This window comes from Neurospora tetrasperma (assembly GCF_000213175.1).
Source record: "Neurospora tetrasperma FGSC 2508 unplaced genomic scaffold NEUTE1scaffold_5, whole genome shotgun sequence".
NCBI lineage: Eukaryota > Fungi > Ascomycota > Sordariomycetes > Sordariales > Sordariaceae > Neurospora > Neurospora tetrasperma.
Window position 1 is genome coordinate 768,965 of NW_009799103.1, and position 21,657 is coordinate 790,621.

Here is a 21,657-nt window from a genome sequence, read left to right on the forward strand (position 1 = left end):
CGCTTGACGTCAGGGGGTCCATTGGGCGGGTCCTGTAGCGTTGCATCCGCTGACCTCGTTCAGCGCTTGTCTTGGCGCTATGACCGCTGGGACGACTGGGAAGGAAAGCAGGGGTACGAACGGTAAAGTAGGGGCCGGGGCGGGCGCGGTTATCGGTAAGCAGCCAATGTTAACGTCTACGGAAGTCGGCGGCGGCATCATGAACATCACAGCGGGAACAAGACAACAACACCGTATGTAGTAGCTTTTTGCTGTTGTTCTAGGTATTGGACTTTATCTTTCTTACCCCGTATGACATGAGACGTCAAGTTTGTATTGACCCATATACACTCCTAAAGTACTGCCCAGCGGTCCGGAAGACCCCCCCCAAACGCCGTCCAAATGTGTACCCAGGTCATCCAGTCGTAGTCCCACAAACATCCTTTATTTAAAGTCGCCAGTCCTGTGGCTTTTCCCTGCAACCCACTTCATAATCATGATCAACCCTCATGTGAACATTCCTCAACTTCACAACATAAACCATGGCCCATCAAACAACCTACCATTGCCTCGTAAGTCATTACCGTGCCGTGACACCGAGACAAAACAGGCTTCGAAATGCAAAACAAAATCATCGCTAGCAGCAAGGTACGTAGTTACGCAAAACATACTCACTCGGGAACGATGAACTTGTCAATATCGACCCTCTCAAAAACGCTCGTCATATCCCATCGGTGCCAGTGGAGGGCCAACGTATTGTGGGAGGCCAAAAATAGGTCGCAGTCTATCCAGTCGTCTGTTTGGTCGTTAGCACTCCCTCCCCCTTGCTCTTCCAGCAGATGGATGTGATACTAAGGACTCAGAAACAAGCACTTACCATCCCGAAAGTTATGTTCGGCCACATGGCCCTTGGCCTTGACTACCCTTGCCCCTCGAAACTCCTCTTCATCTGCAACCTTGACAAACCCTTCCTCCCCAATGTCCTTTGCGACAAAGGTATACTCCCCCCTGGGCACATTCGGGTCGCCAGTAAGCTTGATCCCCGCCAACCCACCCTTATAAATCTTGGACTCTTGAGTCCTCTTCTGAAACTCCTCATCCGTCTCATTCTCCCGCCTTTCAATCTCTGCATCTTGTATGTTCGGATCATCGTCAGGCTGATGCATCAAAATAAACTCGCACCCATGCGGCCCATAATGTCCCACAAAGATCCCCCTGTATGGCTTCTCAGGCGTGGGTGTATACAATTTCTCATCTAGCGTCGAATACGTCACCAGCTCTTCGCCAATATGCGCCCGCATCACCCTTCCAAACTCCACCCACCTCCTCAAGTGGAACGCATGATCGCTGATCTCCGCCCGGGTGGCAGGTGGGCTCTGCAGAATCTTGGACGTGGCCTCGGCGTTATAACCCCCGTGCACACCCACCGGCCCAACGTTGGCCACTCTATGGGGAGCCTCGATCGTGGGCGGCGGCCAATACTTGTCGCGTAGGATGGTCATCATGCCGTGGTGGGGCACTGCGTTGCGCAGGCCGTCGCCGCCTCCAATGCCCGGAATGGCACTTCGCATGAGGTAGTCCCGCGGAGAGAGGGAGCGGCTGAGGTCAGCATGGAGCAGGTCGCGGACGTCGTGGGCGTCCATGAGATCTTCGGCGTCGTGGATGACATTGTGCAGACGTTGGGCTTTGGCGAGGAAGAAGTTGGTGTGGAAGGAACGGCTGCGGGAGCCGGCCGACAGGGAGGAGCCGCCTTGGGCGCGGACTTCGACTTTGAAGTGTGGTTTGGGTCTGCTTGGGTCGTCTTTGTAGCGTTCGGAATCGAGTTCTTGCCAGGATCGGACCGTGGCGTTGTCGCTTTCGGGCGATTGGTTTTCGGGATCGAGATGAAAGACGGGATGATCCAGGTGTAGACCCACGCGGAAGTCGTGCTTGCGAATCGGGTGGTCGTTAACCAGAAGATCGTCGTCCCAGAGGTGGCTGGGCACCGAGGCGACGAGCTGGTAGCCTTCGATGCAGCCGCGGCGCTGGTCGAAGCGGGCGATGATCAGACGGCCGTAGAGGCTGTCGTCGGCAAACCATATCTTGTATTTGGGCAGGAACCAGCGTGGGTCGTGGGCTTTGTAGAGCTGGCGGAACGACGTGTAGGGGTAGCAGGAGGTTACTCGGTAGCCGGGCACGTTTTCCTGGACGAGGCCTTGCCAGCGAAACTCGGACGTGGCGATGGTGCGCAGATGACGGCAGGTGGCCGAGACAGCGACCAGGTCGATGGCAGAGAGGTGGTCAAAGATGCCTTCGAGGAGTTCGGGAGGGAGATGGACGAGGGGGCTTGTTTGTTCGGGTGAGGTATTATTGACTTCATCTGCGACGTCCCTCTCGTCAGTATCGACTCGAGCCAGTATAGAGAGGAGGGGAGAGAAGGGATGCCGACGTTGTTGCGACGCCATGTATTCTGCCATGCGCTCCGAATTGGCCTCTGTAGTAGCCGAGCAGAAGGACTGGCTTTCGGGGGTATAGGTATAAGCGTCCAAGTCCAGCGGTTCTGCGTGTAACCTAGGCGTCTGGCGGTGATGGGGGTCGTCGTTGGCGGCGGCGGTAGAGGTAGCAGCAGGGGCGTTGAGGTTGTTGTCCGTCCCCTGCTGCGAAGGTGACGGCAGGATGTGATGCCATGGCGAAGGCCACGACTGGTTTGGAAGATTGCCCTCCATAGTTGAACACGTCCAGAGATCTCGTGGTGTAAGAAACTGAATAGAAAATGAATTTTTGTCGGCTTTTGAAATGGTGACGACGTCCATGATATTTTAGCGTCTATCTGTTAGTGCTTAGGCGCTCCGCTTACCCCACCTCTGTGTTGGCGATCTCGCGGCGATCAATGGGACACAGACGCATGGCGAGCAGGGATAGCAGCAACATGTCTTTTGTTAGTGAGCTACACTCGTTCCGCCGATTATAGCTGCCTACAGCGCTACTGTACTAACAATTGCAATGCAAGATGCCCATCACATGCACCAGGCAAAGTGGAAGGGGATGGAGGGGTTCACTCCATCACAGCGCATACACTACTACCTCTACCTCTCTACCTCTACTATCACAGATCACGATGCATCATCCGCCTTAAGCGCCAACCATTCATCTAACCCGTCTACCTCCTACTGCTTCTCCATTCCGAATAACAAAAAATCTAGACCCCACCTCCTCATCCCCCCAGGCCCAGCCTCCCTCCTCTATCACCCTACCTTTCGCATTCACATGGGTTTCATAGCCATCATGGCCTCCCTCCTGCCCATCATCGACGACATCCTACCCATGATCCTACCCTCTTCCGTTTCCGTCACCAGAAAATCCGATATAATCCCACCAATACCCCCCGTCATCCCCACCACAACGGCCGACGGAGAGAAAGGGAGCCATCGAGTGCGCGTTTACAGCCGAGATGCCGTGGTCAACAAGTTGGATAAGGTTTGCTCAACGGGTTCGTTACTACCTACTAATCGACTCATGTTGACCATTTTTAACTAAAATAATAATATTCATCATAAAAAAAGTCCTCATCCTCTCCCCCGACTCCTACTCCACCGTCCGCCACCACGGCGAACAAGACGCCATCATCTACGTCGCCTCGGGCAACGGCGTGCTCCTGACAGCGCCCAAAGACGAAGGCGGCGAACCGGAACGGCATGAGCTTGGCCAGGGTGACTTTGCTGCCGTCCCGGCTTGGACAGAATATCAGGCTTTGAACGAGTCGGCGGAGCAGGATACGCATTGGGTGATTATTCGCAGTGGGAGTCATCCGGTGGAAGTGCACCTTAAGGGGTGGGGAAGGGGGAAAGCTGAGTATCCGCCTTCGAGGGCCTGAGTTATTCCTTTTTTTATTTTATTTTTTATTGGGAGTGAGTTTCTGTGTGCTTTGGGATGATATCTAGCGAGGAGCGCGGTGCAGTGGGATGAGCGTTAATATACCCTTTTGTTTTGGTTCCCCCTCGTGTCGCGGATCATCAAAACTCTACTTCAACCCCCCGATAACATCCAACACCGGCCTCAACCTCTCCCCACTTTCAAACATCTGCGCATGATCCAACCGCGGATACCAAACGATCTCCATCCCATTCCCCATCTTCTTGCGCATCATCTGTCCCTTCCCCTTCCCATTCCCTTCCCACTCAACGTCGTCCTCATCCACAATTCCCTGTCCCTGTCCCTGATCTCCAAATCCATCCCATCCCAAATACCCCCTCACGCTCTTGGTATCAACAATCAGATCCCTTCCCGCCAGACAAACCACCACCCTTTTCTTTGCGTCCCCTTCCAGAAACGCCTCCAAGTCCTCCCTCCACAGGATATTCTGCCTCCAGAAGAACCCTCGCCCCAACGCCCTCGCTATCCCCAAATCTGTACTAGCAAAGTACCACAGCTGCCACTCATTCGCTGTCCTGGGCGCACGGCGCGTGAAGTTGTATGCTACCGAGGGCAAATGAAGACAGATAGAAACAGGGTCGGTGAGGATGAGTGTGTTCGTCAGGGCCGCTAGACTCTTTCCTGATGCTGCTGTTGCTGCGGCGCCCTTCTTCGCAGCCTTCGCTCCACTTCCGGGTAGTACAGGGTTGTTGAATAGGAAAGGCGTGCTGGACCTCAAAATAGGCGCCACCAGCGTTGACCCGTACGAGTGCGTCACGAGCGTGAAACCCTTATCTAGCGGAAATCCCCCGCCATCTTGGTTGTTATGGAAGGCTAGGATGGTTTCCAACTCCCTCAGAAATTCCCCGTGGGTGAGCACGGCCGGAAGGTCAGGGCCCGAGCCAGTAAGTCGGGAGGAAATCGGCAAGAGCTCAATGGCGAGGATGCCGATTTGCCCGTCTTCTTCGGTCCCCACTAGACCGTGCGAGGTTTTGAGCGAGCTGAGAAGCGTGGTGTAGCTCCAGAGGCCGATGCCGATGCCGTGGATGAACACCACGGGCGCTTGGGTGCGTGATCGGTGTGGACGGAGGTAGTAGCTGAGGTGTTTGGTGGGCGATGTGTGGTGTCGGAGACTGGAGGGGATCAAGGGGATGGAGTGTTGGAGGCGTGGTGGAAAGAGGGTTGTGGGTGTCTTCTTGGTTGCTGTTGATGTCACCGGTTGTGGTGACAGGGACCGAGATGGTCGATAATGCGTATACCCATGCCACGCCAACATGAAATGCGTGACCAGATCCAGCAGCGCAATAACCCCATACCAAACAACGCTGCGGTACCGGGTATCGATCGCATCGAACGTCAGCCGCAAAGAAGTGGCCGTACCGCGGCCTGGTGGGAGTTTCCGGCCGAGGAGGGATTCGATCTTGGCCAGATAAGAGTCCAGCTCTTCCTCAATATCTTCGTTGTTCCCTTTTGTCTCCCCATCCCTGTCAAAGAAAGCCCAGAGCAGGAACTCCCGAACATTTTCCCTCTTCACTTCATCCACCTCCGCTCCCAGAAACCATAGCTTCAAATACTCATTCCAGTCTGTCGTGCTGTCTGAGGCCCTGTCGAACAGCTCTTCTCGCTCCTTGCGCCCGGGCAAGGGCGGGTGCACAGCTTCGTGTGTGAGACTGGATTTGTGCGGGAGGTAGAGGGTCGTGATGTAGATGAGCTCTGTTGTGAGAAGGGCTGCGAGGAGGAGAATCTTGGTGGGGGAGGTGAGGATGGTGAGGAGCGAAGGAGGGATGAAGGAGGCGATATGCTCTGCGTAGGCGATCAGGGGAGAGGGAGGGTATCGAAGAGTAACCGCGATAAGGAGAAGGAAGGTTTCGATGAGCGGGGCATATTGGAGGAGGACGATGCAAACGCGGATGAAGATGAGGCGCGGAAAGGTGTTGTTTATCATGGTAGCGGTTGGTGTTGATTGAACCCCTTGATGCTTTTGACCTGTGAACTTTTGTGACACTTGAAGTATAGGTATATTATCACTCGGGCGCGTTCAGGGCTTCATGCCCGGGTACGAGACAACATCTTGCTAGTTCCGACGATTTTTCTTTTTTGGTGGGGAGACGTCGATCCGGCCAGGACCCTGAAAATTCGTGACACAGGTGCAGAGGTAAAAAAATGAAACCGTTGACAAAAATGCATGCTACAAAATCCCAAACCAAGGAAACATCATTCGACTCATGGTCCCAGAAAGGAAAACCAAAGGGGAGATTGTTCCCAACAGAAATGGCAACTGGTGAGAATGGCTAGTGTAGCGAGAAAAGAGTTGGGCTCCATTCAAACACTGCCGATTGGCCCAGACCCCAGGCGACCCTTATGACGTCATTGCAGCCATCCCCGTCCGTCTCGACGTTGACTTTCCCCTGGGCATGCCAGCGTTTCGAGGAAAGGCTCAAAAATTTAGGTGTAGATTACCCTTGGGTGAATCTGAGGTTCACTGCCTCACTTGAGTTTTGCTGATTTCTCTGCCCGTCTAGCGTCTAGCGTCTGGTGCGCCATCAGGCTAGCAAACCGTTGTTTTGTTCCATGTGGTTAACCCTAGTCAGCATTCATCTTCATAACCATCACCGTATTTCAGGGCATCAGAGGAGTCAAGTTTACTTAGAAGTGTGCGCGCACCAATTCGCGAGTGGCTGGCATTGGTATCTGCTGTGTCGTAGGCGGCCCGGCTGACTTGATCGAACATCAACACTCCACCTAGCCCGTACAGCGCAAAAGATTTAGCAATGAGGTCGTCTATTTGTAACTAGGTGTGATATACCACTTGTTCGGTCCACTTATGGCTCTATTGTGCTAGTTACGGCCTTCCAAGATGATGGCGTTCAAGATCTGGTATGGTGACTTCATGGTAGCTTCTAAACATGTTCGTAACATGGTCGGCAGACTATATACCAGCGTCTCCGTGCATACTTCTAGGGCGTCACCATGAATAGCACAGAGACCTGGAGCTGCCCATTAAATGTTGTTCAGTTTCCTTGTACACCGTACTTCGTCTTGGCCGTGAAAAAGAGCCGTGCGAACCGGCCCAGCCAACTCCATGGAGATGCTTGTACGCATATCAATGCTCAAAGCAGCTGCCGGCGGTGAGAATCCAGCGTGAATATGTACTGATGATTCAGTCCTCCAGTAAAGACTGCCAACGGGATCTCGTAGCATCGTAATTTCGATTTCCCCAAGTAACGCAGGTCCCGTTACTTTTGTCCGGTCTTGGAATACTGGATGCACTCTTCCAACGTCTGACACATATCGGCCATGTTCGCTACGACCGTCGATGGAGGGTTCCCTCGCTCGGCCATCTTATTCCGGTAATTCTGCATCGTAATGAGATGGTGCTGCAAGTCTTTTTCTGCAGCCGCCATGGCCTGCTTCAGGCTCTTCGGCTGAGGCTGAGTCCTACCAGAAGCATACACCTGAGCTTGTAAACTCGATATCTCCTTCGCCATTCTGTCCAGTTTTTGGCTCTGACTCTGAATCAGAGCTTTCTGTTCCCCGAACAGTGCTTTGATAAACTCGGCGTCGACGGAAACGCTGATGCTTGCTGATGAGTCGACTGTGTCATTCATCCGAGCACGTTCCTCCTTCAAGTCCATCACTTCATTCTTGAGCTGGTCGACATTATCAGAAATCGTCTTTACGACACCCATGATATCTTTGAGGTCGCCAGTGTTCGTGGCAAGCGGAGGGGCAATTCCCCGTTGCGCTTGGCCTTCCTTTCTCAGATCGGACACCTCATTGTTCAAAGCGTCCACCTTTTGCGAGATGGCAGCCAGGGCAGTCATCAGCGCTTCCGAGTCCCTAGACGGAGCAGTTCTAAGAGGTGTTGCAACAACCCGCTTTTCCAGCTGCTGGTGCTGCAGGCGGAGGTCGGAAATCTCGCTCAGCACCAGTGCGACGCTAGTCTTAACATCCTCTACAGAAACGGAGAACTCTGCAATGCCATTGTGTTGCCACTCTTTGCTTTGGAAATTATCCTTGATGCACATGATGTCGTCCTGTATGAAGGCCATTCTGTCCACCATAACCTGGAACGAGTCGAAGAGGGTGCTCATATCTCCATGGAGACCGCTAACATCCGACTGGAATTTGCTAATGCTTCGTTCAAGCGGCCGAATCACGGCAGCCGCCTTAAGCTGCCCTTCAGTATCCGCCAGTTTCTTCTCGAGTGTGGAAACCATCTCTTTCCACCCGGCAACTTCTTCGTCCGAGGACACGACAGACGGATGGGGTGAGAGTCGCAGTCCGGGAATGTCGGCCCTTTCTGAGACAGATGGGGCCGGAACAACGGCGTCGGAATGGTGAGAAGCTGCAGGGGGGTTGGTTGTGCTGAGCAAAGTGCCACTGCACTCCGGTGGGCCTGTGTTATCGGCAGTCCTAGAATCATCGCGCTGCTGCTCCTGCTTGTTGGGAGCAGATGACTGAGTTGTAGAGGCCGAGCCGTTCGACTCAGGCTTTTGCTGTGTCCTTTCGTGCGGCTGATCTTGGACCTCTGGGCGAAGTCGGCATTCAGGGCAATTGGCGAGAAAGCGGTCCAGGTCCTCGCCCCTACTGGGCCAGAAGAACTTTGTAAAAAGCGCCTTCTTAGTGCGTTTTCTTGGGTAATGTACCCCGCCGGGCCCGCGGTGACAGTCGGACATGATGTTCATCTGCAGCGCACTCTTGGGCACTACCAAGCGCCCATTCCACAGTAAGAGATGGTCCCGAGTTGTCGTGTAAGGACTCCTTGCTTGATTAGCCTGGGATCTGTACCGATGCAACTCCGGACTCTTCTTATTGGCTTCTTCTAACCGCATTCTCAGGTTGGATCCGGAAAGATAGAGCGAAGCGGCCGAAGGCTGAACGGTTGCTATGGTCGAGCTTGAAAGATGTGCGATGCTCTTGCTGTCATCAGTACGCTTAGAGTGGCGCATCTCCTCAAGTTTGCGTTCATTCGGAGAATTTTGCTCTCGTCTCTCCTGCTCGCCAATCTTCTTTCTGCTCTGATCATCAACCTGCTTGTGCACCTCGCGTTTGCGTTGTTCTTCGAGTCCCTTCCGAGCTTCTTCAGCTTGCTTCTGAGCTTCGACTTGATTGCGCTCCTCGCCGAGCCTCTTTTGCTCGAGTCGCTGCTGGGCTTCGGTCTCCTTGCGTTCCTCCTCACGACGCTTCTTGATTTCGGCCTGTTTACGTTCCTCTTCAAGTCGCTTCCGAGCTTCTTCAGCTTGCTTGCGTTCCTCCTCGAAGCGTTTCTGTGCTTCTACCTGTTTTTGAGTTTCGGCTCTCTTGCGCTCTTCCTCAAGTGCCTTCTGCTCTTCGAGTCTCTTCTGTTCCTCGACTCGCACCCGGGCTTCCTCGGCCTTTTTCTTGGCTTCGGCCTGCTCGGCTTCGGCCCGTTTGCGTTCCTCTTCAAATCTCTTTTGGGCTTCCGCCTGCTTCCGGGCTTGGGCTTGCTGGCGCTCCTCCTCAAGTCTCTTCTGCTCTTCGAGTTTCTTTTGCTCCTCGAGCTTCTTTTGCTCCTCAAGTTTCTTCTGCTCCTCGAGCTTCTTTTGCTCCTCAATTCTCTTCTGCTCTTCGAGCTTCTTTTGCTCCTCAATTCTCTTCTGTTCCTCGAGTCGCTTTTGTTCTTCGAGTCGCTTTTGTTCCTCGAGTCGCTTCCGAGCTTCTTCGGCCTGTTTGCGAGCTTCGGCCTGTTTGCGTTCCTCCTCGAAGCGTGTCTGGGCTTCGGCTTTCTTGCGCTCTTCCGCAAGTCTCTTCTGCTCCTCGATTTTCTTCTGCTCTTCGAGCTTCTTCTGCTCCTCAAGTCGCTTCTGTTCTTCGAAGCGCTTCCGAGCTTCTACCGCTTGTTTCTGCGCTTCGGCCTGCTTCCGAGATTCTTGGGCCTGCTTTTGAGTCCTTTCGTCAAGCAGTCGGATTCGTTCTCCCTGTTGTTCATCAAGACTTTTGAATTCTTTGGCCCTCGCTTGCTCCTGAAGCTTCTGTTGATCCAGCTTCTGCTGCTCGAGCCGCTGCTTCTCCAACAACTCTTGGTGCTCTTGAAGCTCTCTTTCAAGTCTGAGCTTTTCTTGTTCGAGCTTTTGTAGCTCTAGCCGACGCTCCTTGATCTTCTGCGCCTCGAGCCTCTCCTCTTCGACTTGCCGCTGCCTGAGTTTCTGGTTCTCCATTTGCTGTTGCTTGAGCCGTTGTTGATCAGATCTCTGCTGATCGTGACCATGCTGCCTCTCAAGCTGGGATTGAGCACGGGGCGCGGTAGGCGGCCGAAACAGGAATGCCTCTTCAGAGCGCGGGCCTAGTGGTGGCAGACGTTCTCCAGATTGATGCCATCCATGGTACTCATCCTTATCTGACTGTCGTAAGGGAGACCTGTTGTTGTCTGGATGCCAATGTTGGGGTGCTGAGTGTTGCTCTGGGTACCGCCCGGAGCTGTGGTGCCGTTTGGTCGGGTGAACGTCGTCTTGGGCGAAGGGTGAGCCTGAGCGCTTGCGCGGCGGTACCGGTTGTTGCTCGGATTTCCTGTTTGGTTCCAACAGGAACTCCCAGCCCGTACCTCGCGGTTCGGCCTTGACGGGCATCGTGGGGGGCGTTCTTGAGCGAGTCGGCGAAATTTGGTTCGGTTGCCTTTGGGAGTCAAGGGGAACTTGAGGAGAAGCACCAGGCACGCTCCGTTGGGCCTCCAAGATGCGTGTTCGTCTCGGAGGTTTCCCAATGACGAAGGTTGGGATATTGTTGCAATTGATTAGAGTTCCTCTCATGTCGTTAAAGAAGCCAACTGCAGTGGAAAAAAGTAATGGATCCGTCAATCTGCCGGCGTTTTGGCTGGTAAGGCCCGTACTGGTCGAGCCAGGCAATGAACTCATCGACAACGTGGGTAGTGGGTGAGTTATGAACACGCCTCATCCTTTGGAGAGCAGTTTTGCGAGCATCCACAAGCATGTAGACCAGTTCTCTGACATAGCTGGGTTTGGTACTATAACCTCTAGCCATGGCGGTCCAGAACTCTGGTTGACCCCAGAATTCACCACACCGGCGAAGGGCCCTGAAAAGCACGAAGACGTTGTTGGCATACTTGAGCTCCTGCATGGCCGACGAATCCACCATGAATCGCCTGACCTCGTTGTGTTGCTCATTGGTGTAGATTTTGGCTACAAATCCAGCCGACCAGACATTGTCGAAGGGGTGATCCTCCTGGATCTCCGGGTCAAATCCGTATAGGACCGGAGGCTGTACAAAGGATACCATGTCTGACGACAGTGTCCTCCTCTTGAAAAAGGTTGTCTGTGCTAGGTTCAGAGACAGACTCGAAGAATCTCACAATGCCGCGAGGTCGAGGAGCGCGCAGACCGTGCTCGCATTGGCGGAGCGAGCAGTGGAAGCTCAAGATGGTGGGCGTCGAGAATAGCTGAACGAGATGTACAACTGCAAACTGGTTGCGGGCTGGTGTTAGTATCACAACGGAAGGAGACCTGCTAAAACGAAGCAAAGCAATTAGCACAATGGTAAAGCAAGGTACCAAGGAAGTTCCACAGGCAAAGAAAAAAAGAAGAAAAAAAGGAAAAAAAAAAAAAGGAAGAAGAAGAAAAAGGACGAGGTGGGTAGATTTCAGTTCTAGAACTCGAGTGAAGTTGTGGGTGGAGAGAGAGCACTGCAGAGATCGATGGATGTCAGTTTGGCCGTCATGGTGCGAGCAAAATCCTTGACAACGGACCAGCCAAACAGAAAGAGCCATTGCAGTGCGGTTAGGAACGCGGCATCAAAGACAAGCTGTTTGCACTGTAGCCCGTCGAATTAACCGTTCCAGTTTGACAAGAAGAACGACGGGGAAGCGCCCAATTTGATATGTCAAGATTTCCAACGAACCACTCCCCGATATCTCACAGCAATGTCGACACCTGATCGTTTAACAGGTTCGTTGCCCACACAAGTAAAAGGCGAAAGCAGCTTGAGCTGGACTGTGTGGATTCCTGAAAAAGTGGAGGCTTTATTCCCTCTCGAGGAAAGTCGAAAGGGCAAGTGGTGATCCACAATGACCAGCTGGCGGTCGTCCGAACCTTTCTCGCGCGGGTGTTGACATCTGCACCTGACTCTGACCAGGCGACGGCGGGCGGGAAAGAGCCTGGGTATCATCACCAAGTATGTCAATTCTGCAGGCATTCGGTCTGAGTGCATATGACGATGCAGCGCAGCAAATGATCTCAAGGCGATGGGTGCTTCAGGACGTCCCCTTTGGCGTTTGAGCAGTGATGGACTGGCAGAGTCAGTTGTCTGGAAGAGGCATTCAGCGCGACGGAGTGCTCGATCGAAGAAAATCAGGTTTGACATGTCGTGGTTTCCTGTCCGTACCGTCACTGGCGGGGATCCTAGCAACATGGATCCCACTGTCACAAATTCAGGGTCCACGGGAGGGTTGATCAGGGTCCCGTCGTCCCGTCTGTTCCGTCTTCTCGGGACGCCGGCCACGTGCAATCTATCGGTACCGGTTTAACATCATACTTCACCTCAGCTTGGGGCTTCCCTCCGCCTGAAGCGTCTCCTATCACTTGCTCAAAACAGCGGACCAATCCTGCTGCTTCATCCATTCCTCCAAACTGGTCATGGGACACTCGATCCCCGCCTGTTCACAACTAACAGTCAATACAGACTCCTCCAGCAAGACTTCTCGTTCGCAAGCACTCACCTTCCTCATATCCTCCGCCGTCACCAAATCCATTCCACCTCCATACCCAGGATCATCAGAGTAGGCAAACATCATCGCCACCTCAACACCTGTGTCTCTATCTGCGGTGTCTGCTATCATGTCATCGACTGACACTTGTACATACACGGCCTTTTCCGCGGGGAGTCCAGCTGCCTTTGCCCATGCCTGCAGGTACTCAGGCCAGGTTGCGTGGGAGCCCATGGCCATGTAGTCTTTGCCCGGAGGCATCTGGTGAACGGCATACACAAAGTTTCCAGTGTCTCCATTGACATCCAGATGTGGGACCAATGTGTTGGGCGAGCATGGCAAGCGCATGTGAAAGGAGCCATCCGCTTGCTGTTGCGTACCTGATGAGTTCTCAAAGCAGCAACGGAAAAACAGGGGGCAACACACCTTTTGAAAGTACGAATTCGGAAGGATGGCATGACTGGTCATGAAGTAGCCCGTTTGCACGCAGGACATCTTCGCTGCCAGAGCCGGGTAATTCTCCCGCACATAGTCAGGGAAGATATCAGCCTTGGAGTCAAAGTGATACAAGTCCGTGAACTTCCCGCCACTGCACTTCCGGGCGTGGCTCAGAGTCGATACCAGGAAGCCATTGTCCTCCAATGTGTCCACTACCTTGGCCGCTGCATCAGCAATATTCTTTCCCTGCCGATACTCAACGTCGTAGGCGTAACGACGGCAGGTGATACCCAGCTCATGTGCCTTGACGCGGCTGTCGGGACGGAAGAAGGGCTCCCAGTACTGGGTGACGCTGAAGATGATGTTTGCTCCTGCAAATGCGGCATCAAGTGTCTTTGGGTCATCGAGCTCAGCGGTCACCATCTCCGCACCCTGAGCCGCGAGGGCCTGGGAAGCTGGGGACGAGGTATTGCGGGTTAGGCCGCGGACTGCATATCGAGGGTCTTGAAGGAAGCGCCGAGCGACAGAGCCGCCTTGATTACCCGTGGCGCCAACAACCACGATTAGTTTCTTCTCTTGGGCCATTGCTTCTGTGGTCAGAGTATGGAAGTTGGTGATACTTTTGGGCAGTGGACGGCGTCAGCTACCTGCGTGGCTCGTACGACTGTTGGGAGCCTGGAAGAAGCTGGACGTCCAAGGTCAATTGGCAAAGATGACTAAACCCCTCAATTGCCCACCACAAGCCCAGTACGGGACAAGGTCTGCAAAAAGCAACCCAAGGCAACTTGATCAATATCAATAACAGTACCTAATATTATGCAGGGATAGGTTGTTCCTACTTGGGGTGGTATGTGGTGGCAGCTGCGGTGCTACGCCAAGACCAACCTGTCACAACAGCAGTTGTTAGATTCAGGGGTACAGCATCTGCCCCCCCTGGAGTAAAGTAAACAGAGCGGTTGCCCGTAGGTGTTTGTTACCACATGGCAAAAAAGCATCCTTCCTTGGTAACACGACATGCAAATAAGAATAGTGACGAGCTGCTCGTTGACAGACCTGATCTTTTCGTCACGACCAGCCAGTTTGCTTCAATTTGTCACATGGGATATTGACCTTTGGGTCTAGGTGTCGGGTGTTGGGACTGAAGCCAGCTTCCATGGGTTTTCTGACTGAGAAACGATTCAGTTGTATCTGGTGTGGTACGGTGAAGGCGAAGCTGAGTTGGAGTGGGTGGGACAATTGGAGCAACAGCTTGTCTGTGGCCAATGGGTTCCATCAGCATCGCTGCGGTGCGAGTAAGCTTGCAATGGCAATTCGACACAACATCAAAAGACGCATGTCGCACAGTTGTTGAGGCTGTTATTTCCATTAATTGTGTTCGCTTCGTGTAAGTGCCGTCCCGATGGTCAGGCCACGGTGAGAGATGGCGGCGAAATGGAAAGTAACAATGTCGCCGGTAGAGGTGAGATCCTACCGCCAGCGCAGGACGCAGACTGCCCAATATTGCCACATCGGTCGCATACATGCTGGCTGGAGTGCATTATCTGGCAGGAAGTTTCAGGAGGCGATTAACTACTGTGAAAATGGGAAGTCGTGTTTAGCTGGAGAGAAGTGAAAAGACGACCTATGGAAGCCGGAGTTTCGGAGACGTCGAAAGATTCAAGTTATTACAGTAGTAAGCCGAAAGTGAGGTCTACGGGTTTCCACTTACGCTTTCCTTCAAAAATTACCTTCTTTCTCCTCAACTTTAACAAATGAACCCCACCAATTGCCGCTCCCGACGCACCTTCCCAGCCGCATTCTCACTCCGCGAGGTACCAACCAACGGAAGCCAGGCATACCGTCACTAGACTGAAGGGAGCCTGCAGATGAGGAAAGACTGGCCTTCCCAGGTTCGAACAGTCGACAATACTACTGTAGGTAGTAACAGCATCCGGATGTCACCTATCCACGTTCCTTCCAGTTCTACCGGTTGCCTTCCCGTATTACCACCTGCCTCATTCCGTGATCTCAAGGGAAACAACTTCCAAAGTGTCTGTGTCAGTCAAGTGTCCTTTCCATTTCCGGTCAGCATGATTGCTTCAGGACGGGAGTTATCAAGGTCCTCAGTCCACCTACTACAGTCTGCTAGCAATCATCACGCCTTCTACATGACGAATCTTCTCCTGGCACTCCTGCTCTACAACAAACAGCTGTACCTAACCGCCAAGGATGAAGATAATTCTGAGTGGAATCTTTCCTAGGAAAGGCTGAGAGAAGAACAAGGTGGAATGACCTAAAGACGGATCATTCCCTTGATGGGAGACCCTCCACTGGTGTTGACTCCACGGAGATAAAACAGGCGTCTGCTCGTCTGTCTGCGTCGGACTTTTCCCTCTGCTCTCTTCGTCGCCCTGTTGTACAACATCAGTCTCATCTGCAACCTGCAAGCCCCCTGATTGTCTTTTATTCTGGACTTCTCTTTGTCTGGAATACGGGTACCGCGCCCTGCATATGCACTCTTTGACATAATAGCCGATCAGTCAGAGGTAGGTAGGTGACTTCCATTCTCGGGAGTCGTCAATGTCGACCGGTATGATGTCTGTTCTGGGGGTTAGACACTAACTCGGCTCTCTCATACAGACAGGGCCTAGAATTTCGAGATGCATATTGTCATGCTTGCTGGGATTATCCTGGCCATTGTTTCCAGTGTTCTTTCTGTTCCGGCAGCAGTCTCGGCCCCGCCCTCTCAGTCTAACAACTCTACTGCCTCGTCCACTTCGACGCAACAGAACTTCCAAGTCATCAAGTGTCAAGGAAGCATATGGATGAAAAATACGACGACCCATGACTCGGCACTCGTTGAGGACTGCCATCATCTACAACGTAACATTGCAAAGGACGGTGAGTGGAGGACTATGTCGAGCCGCCACCGCAATCTTGCAACGTATGGCACCTGTGTCTTTGGAGTCTGGGGCTTCGACGGCCTCGACATCTTTAAAGTCGGGAATGACGACATCATTGACCGAATTGACGAGGCCGTCGCCGAGTTCGCATTGCAAGATGCCGACGGGAACTACCACGTTGGAGCAGAGGGCGAATTCTGGTGCGACAGCCTGATGAGCTGGCAGGATGGGGTTATCTGGGGCATTTACCGCTCTGATGATGATTTCTGAGGCAGCTTCGGCCGACAGGGACACAGGACACCGCAGTGTCTGAGGGAGATTTGAGGCCAGTCTGATGGGTTTCAGATCACATCTTCCGCACCTCTTACGTGCGATTTCTGACCGGGTTGCTGGTAGCATCCGTACGCCTCTATTCGTGAGAATCTCTCCGCATTTGTATCACGGAATGATGTAGTCTGAGTCATGGGGAGGGACTATTCGGAGAATTATCTCACCAGTCGATTTTCGTGCTACCTTGCGGCTAACTATCATCCGCGTCTTTGTGTTTCCGTATTTTAGTTAGGCTTTAGGCTCAGGCCGCTATACTCGGTGGGAAGGTCCTAGTCAATGATGGTGATAATGAGCTTGTGAGGTAGTGCACGGTACAAAATCTGATCATAAGTTCTCTTCGTTCTATTGTGGTGGCAACACCGTCTGCATTTCTCGCAAGCCAACTTGTTCAGCATTCCCAGGGGTGATCACCAAGTGAAAGCAGGGTGATGGACACTACATGACCGCAAACTTGCAAAGGTCCTGTTCCTATCATTGGGGTTCTCCAGATGACCACAAACCCATCCCATTGTGGGTATGTCGTCCCACGACGGAGATGATACTAAAACATGGTACGGGTGGTTCGATGCTTGGTACAACTACATTATCGCTCACGTCCCGTTTGAGAACCGAGGCTGTTACCTCCAGTTCTCCAACAGGACAGTCAGGCCCTTTCATAACACCCCCCGTACGATACCAGATCGAGGCATAGCTAGATGATGGAAGCGATGAGAACCTTGCTGGACAAAGATAAAAGGTGCAGTAAGATGAAACGCAAAAGTCCCGCCATCTCTCGGATGAGGGCGGTCAATTTGGCAAAACCCGACAAAAGCTCGTTACCGTATCGTTCATCCGAACTTTTGGAAATCCAGACTTGGAAGGAACGTACCACCGCTGGGTGATCCTCGAGTCGAGCAAACAACCCTTGGGCAGGTATAAAGGAGGGGTTCCTTCCTCCCACAAACTCTTCCTTTCTTCTTTTTTTCTTCCGTCATCCATCACCACTCCTCTCATCGATCTTCTTAAGCTCAAAACTTGGATCACCACTCTCTCACCTTGATCATCGACAAGACAACAAGAAGCAAGCCACATCACAAGACTACCTCACTCTTCTGTTTTCTCACTTCGTCAAGATGCTCCTCAAGACATTCGTCACCCTCATTCCGAGCTTTGCTGCTCTGGTCAGCGCTGCTCCCACCCTCGGCGCGTTCAAGCATGACCCTGACAACAACGGCACCCACGTTTTCAACAGCGATGGCTTGCCCCACATGTTGTTCCACGACTGCAAAGGCGATAAATACGTGACCAAGACTACTGCCGCCTCCCCGCTCGTCGATGACTGCCGCTACATTGCGGACGTGATCATCCCCGACTTTGACCACACCCCCATCTGCTGGTCCTGGCACGACACCATTCCCAGGGAGATTCTCAGCCACGGCACCTGCGCTGTCAACATTGCCAGCAAGTACGACGCACAGCCGGATGGTGTCTTGATCGATCTGTGCAACAAGGATATTCAGGACTTCATCCACTACTCGATTGACAACTTCCGCTGGACCACGCCCGATGGCCGCCTCGTTGTCGGCGCCGAGGGCTACGCCAATTGCCCTAGCGACTTTCCTGGCCGGTGGGCCGCCGCCATCTACGGTCTATACCACACCTAAGCTGAGTTGGAACCAAGTCCTCGCTGAGCAAAAGCTGCAGGCAGCACATTACCAACGGTTTACCACAATACACTGGGCGTCTGCTGGCAGCACCGCAGCCTGATTTTACTGGCGTCGGAGTTCATTTCTGGGGCGGCGGGATCTTGTACGGAGGGCTTCCTCTCACTTTTCTTTGCATGGTCAGATAGCATGGGGCACATAGCATGCTTGGGTTGTTCAACAAACATAGGTTTCGTAAGGCATATGTTGACATTTGGGAACGGGTTTTCTAAACTGGATCCATATGCCAGCTGGGTATAATGACTGGTGATAGGGGACTTCAAAGTAATCTGAGATTGGTTTGAACAAGTAATCAGTGTATCTTGCGCTTGTGCATTGGTACCTGACAGGTGGTAGTAGGAGATCAAAGTCTCATGGAGGTTACACTCTTGGACGGGCTTCCATTCCTCACACATAGTTTCAATCAAGTTCTTGCCCTCCCCCCTAACATGCATGCATCTTTGACACAATCGTGAGTTCCAGTGTGGAAATGTAGTAAGTAGCACTCGATAAAACCCATTATCATTAACTTTTTTTAGTGTTCCAACTATGGTATCATGCCCTTGCCATCAAAATGTCATCAACTTTTTACTCAGTCTTGCCACGGAGGCGCTCCTGGACGGTAACCAGCTCGCCAAACGACTCCTTGAGCTCGGGAATCTCCAACAGACCCTTGAGGTATCCCTCAACGCTAGGCGCGGCGCTCTTCTTCATCTCAGCATCCAACAACAACTTGCTCGCCAAGATCAAGGCGCCAGCAACCATGACATCCGCAACCGTCACCTCCTCGCCAACAAGGAACTTGCCGTTACCCTTGGCCAGGGTGTTCTCGACATGCTTGACAGCGCGCTCAAACTTCTTGGCAGAAGCATCATAGCCCTCGGGGGTGTACGGGACCAAGTCGGGCCTGTGCACCATCAACATGCAAGGGTACAGGTTGGTCAAGAGCTCCTGCTCGGCGAAGCAGGCCCACTGCTCGATCAGGGCACGGTCAACAGCGGTGCGGCCGAGGAGCTGCTCGGACTTGGGGCCCGAGTCGGCGAGGAAGCGCACGATGGCCTGGCCCTCGGTCAGGTTGAGGGAGCCGTCGGTGGTGGAGAGGGCGGGGACCTTGCCGTAGGGGAACTTGGCGAGGATGGCGGCCCACTTGGGGTCCGAAGGGTTGGCGAGCTGGAAGTCGCTGTCTTCAACGATCTCGAGGCCGTTGAGCTTGGCGACGGCTTGGGCCTGGATGGGGTGGGTTAGTCAATGTGATGTGGCAAAGGGGGGTTAAGGTGGTTGAGGTGTAAGTGGGAGAGAGGAGTAAGATGGAAAAGGGCAGGAAAGGGAAGTGAAGGAACAGGAGAGGGAAGTGAGAAGAGGGAATCAAAAAGGGGGGGAGGAGACGTACACGCTGGACGCGGACGTTGTTGGGGTAAGTGTAGATGGTGGCGAAGGGAGCCATTTTGATGTTTGTTTGTGGTTGTTTGGGTATAAGTTTATTGGTCTAAGAGTCGAGTAGAGATGTTGCAATCCGAGTTATGGATGGTGTGATGAGTATGGATAGGTCGAAAGAGTCTTGAGGAATAGATACAAAAGGTCAAGTCAGAAGTAAAGAAGACTAAAACCCCAACTTTATAGCTGAACAAAAGGACCCCTGTGTCTTACTTGTTGAAGATTGTGAAGCATTGTCAAGCATTCAGCTGTGTCTCCATCTCGGAAGCAACCGAGCGGATGCCGGATCGACATCGCCGTCGAAGTTCAGGGCGTCAAGCGGCCTCCAGCATAAACCAGAACTGGCCAAATCATCCACAATCACTTCTCCTTTCCCGCTGCCAAACAATAGTGTACATAATAGCCCGTGTTCCAGACTGTAACTATCCATGGGCTTCTATTGGAGATGGTCTACTATTTCCGGAATTAGTCAGCGGCTGGGATTGCCAAGGGGGGTTTGAAAACCACCCATTTATAATCGTGGTCGTACAAAGTGTCCTTCAAAAAAATGCCAAGAAAAAAGCTTCCCATCAAGTGCCGGCGGACGAAGGTGGGCGGGCTATCCCAGGATTCCCAGGACCAGGCGGCAGATGCGGTGACCTGGCCCGCCTTGGGGACGAAGAGACTCCACCGAATGGACGGGATGCCGGGGGCAGATAGAGACCCTGTGAAACGAGCTCGAGACACAAAAGTGCCTGTCTCGTTAACTATACAACGTCGTCCCGACTTGAATGAATTATAGTTAGTATCGGCTGTTGATATGTTGTCATCACATATGTTGCGGTGTAGTGTACGGCAGTGTTGAGCAATCTTCGGATGTTGGGATCAAAGTAAAAGTTGCAACATCTTCGAAGTTCTCTTTTCATCCAAGATTGACGGGATAACAGGAACTCCCGCACCACTGCCCAGTTGGCATTTGGCAACCCATTCAAATGGCATGGGTTACACGGTAGAGATACACAACACACCACTCTCGATCTGTCGCGAGTTTTCTACGCTATCTTCCATCAGAGTTCTGCTCGCGTCCTGCTTTGCACTTTCGATGGTCCTAGGAAGAAGCCCCCGAAGGCTGAATGCAAAACCCCGGTACCAAAACAAGACACTGGAACCAGATCCCAATTCTCGAAACTTCGACCCCTGAATTGGCGGCTGCTATTTTGATCATAATCCGGATGCTCTGTGGCGGGGAAGAAACCAAATCGCAACGTCGGGAGACGGAACATTGACGGAGTGGAGGAAGCCACTGTGGAGGTGAAATGTGGAGCCGGTACTTACTAATCGGTGCCGACGGGCTTTGGCAGCAGCCCGGCGGCAGGCAGAACGTTATGCCCGAGGACAGCGATGTCGAGGGTAAATATTACATGTACATATTCTCCAAATGGGAAACTGCAAGATTTGCATGTTCCACCATTCGAAAGCTGAATCGAGTACACATAGGTGAAGATGAATGTCATCACTAACTATGAACCAAACTGCGAGGAGTCAAAAATGATGTCGTGAAATCGATCGCGGGGTGCGGTGGTGATTGCACTAACAATTAACTTCCCTCCTCCACCGGCCACCCTCCCACCGGCCACCGGGGCAACTGTCCACCGACCGGGCACCGGGTTACCATCGCGCGAACTTCGAACAAACTGTCCGCTTTCCACGACAGACGACGACTTGCGGTCTTCGACAGATTTCCTACTACCCATCCATGACTTTGAAAATGTAGCAAAAGAACTAGTGTCCCCTATCATCATCATCATCAGTTTTCCCCTCCCGCGTTCCCTGCTTGCTTGCTCTCAAAGTCGCAGGCTCGCCAGGACAGAATCGATGACACCTAGAACAATACCAAACCCAGCCAAAACACCACGGAAACTAACAGTTCTTGATTTCAATGCCCAGTAAGGGCATTCTCTAAACCTGTGCAGTCATGTATTTTCTAATGTATTGGTCGATACAAATGGTTTCTCGCGTTAAAGCCGCCCAACCTTGGCTGGGTGCACCTGTCAAAACTGCCCTTGGACTCGGGTCTCATTCACCCTCATTCACGGCTACACTATAACCACATCACCACCTTCTCTATCACTTTGTCTCGCCTTATAGTCCCAGAACCAGGTGCAACATGCATCAACAACCAATAAGGTTACACAGGGCGTGTGGCTCAGTTGGTAGAGCGTTCGCTTAGCATGTTCCCAAGCATGCGAAAGGTCCTGGGTTCGATTCCCAGCTCGTCCAAATCTTTTTGGCTTTTTTTCATCTTTCCCTTCTTGTGTCCTCCGAGTCCTCTCTGTGTTTGGACCCGTTTCTTTTTGTTGTG

General features: G+C 52.7%; 8 protein-coding genes across 8 annotated transcripts; 3 read left to right on the forward strand and 5 right to left on the reverse strand.

Annotated features, from left to right (window-relative positions):
* Positions 1-284: 284 nt before the first annotated feature.
* Positions 285-2,684, reverse strand: NEUTE1DRAFT_123663 (uncharacterized protein; the record flags this gene model as incomplete). The annotated part of the gene is made up of 3 exons (XM_009854723.1): positions 285-538; positions 655-775; positions 857-2,684. 3 exons carry the CDS (start codon positions 2,682-2,684, stop codon positions 508-510), a joined length of 1,980 nt encoding a protein of 659 aa, XP_009853025.1.
* A 559-nt stretch (positions 2,685-3,243) lies between these two features.
* NEUTE1DRAFT_46688 (uncharacterized protein) lies at positions 3,244-3,832 on the forward strand (the record flags this gene model as incomplete). Its single annotated transcript, XM_009854441.1, has 2 exons — positions 3,244-3,448; positions 3,522-3,832. The coding sequence occupies 2 exons, from the start codon at positions 3,244-3,246 to the stop codon at positions 3,830-3,832; spliced, it is 516 nt and encodes a 171-aa protein (XP_009852743.1).
* A 147-nt stretch (positions 3,833-3,979) lies between these two features.
* NEUTE1DRAFT_85278 (uncharacterized protein) lies at positions 3,980-5,815 on the reverse strand (the record flags this gene model as incomplete). The annotated part of the gene is made up of 1 exon (XM_009854724.1): positions 3,980-5,815. The coding sequence occupies one exon, from the start codon at positions 5,813-5,815 to the stop codon at positions 3,980-3,982; it is 1,836 nt and encodes a 611-aa protein (XP_009853026.1).
* Positions 5,816-10,644: 4,829 nt separating this feature from the next.
* Positions 10,645-11,127, reverse strand: NEUTE1DRAFT_139430 (uncharacterized protein; the record flags this gene model as incomplete). The annotated part of the gene is made up of 1 exon (XM_009854725.1): positions 10,645-11,127. The coding sequence occupies one exon, from the start codon at positions 11,125-11,127 to the stop codon at positions 10,645-10,647; it is 483 nt and encodes a 160-aa protein (XP_009853027.1).
* A 953-nt stretch (positions 11,128-12,080) lies between these two features.
* Positions 12,081-13,573, reverse strand: NEUTE1DRAFT_102615 (uncharacterized protein; the record flags this gene model as incomplete). The annotated part of the gene is made up of 3 exons (XM_009854726.1): positions 12,081-12,179; positions 12,563-12,919; positions 12,977-13,573. The coding sequence occupies 3 exons, from the start codon at positions 13,571-13,573 to the stop codon at positions 12,081-12,083; spliced, it is 1,053 nt and encodes a 350-aa protein (XP_009853028.1).
* Positions 13,574-15,735: 2,162 nt separating this feature from the next.
* Positions 15,736-16,119, forward strand: NEUTE1DRAFT_33479 (uncharacterized protein; the record flags this gene model as incomplete). The annotated part of the gene is made up of 1 exon (XM_009854408.1): positions 15,736-16,119. A coding segment is annotated over one exon (384 nt), but the record flags the coding sequence as incomplete, so codon positions are not given.
* A 1,193-nt stretch (positions 16,120-17,312) lies between these two features.
* NEUTE1DRAFT_102617 (uncharacterized protein) lies at positions 17,313-17,843 on the forward strand (the record flags this gene model as incomplete). The annotated part of the gene is made up of 1 exon (XM_009854727.1): positions 17,313-17,843. The coding sequence occupies one exon, from the start codon at positions 17,313-17,315 to the stop codon at positions 17,841-17,843; it is 531 nt and encodes a 176-aa protein (XP_009853029.1).
* Positions 17,844-18,385: 542 nt separating this feature from the next.
* On the reverse strand, positions 18,386-19,426 carry NEUTE1DRAFT_85280 (uncharacterized protein; the record flags this gene model as incomplete). The annotated part of the gene is made up of 2 exons (XM_009854728.1): positions 18,386-19,109; positions 19,273-19,426. The coding sequence occupies 2 exons, from the start codon at positions 19,324-19,326 to the stop codon at positions 18,471-18,473; spliced, it is 693 nt and encodes a 230-aa protein (XP_009853030.1).
* Between the last annotated feature and the right edge of the window lie 2,231 nt (positions 19,427-21,657).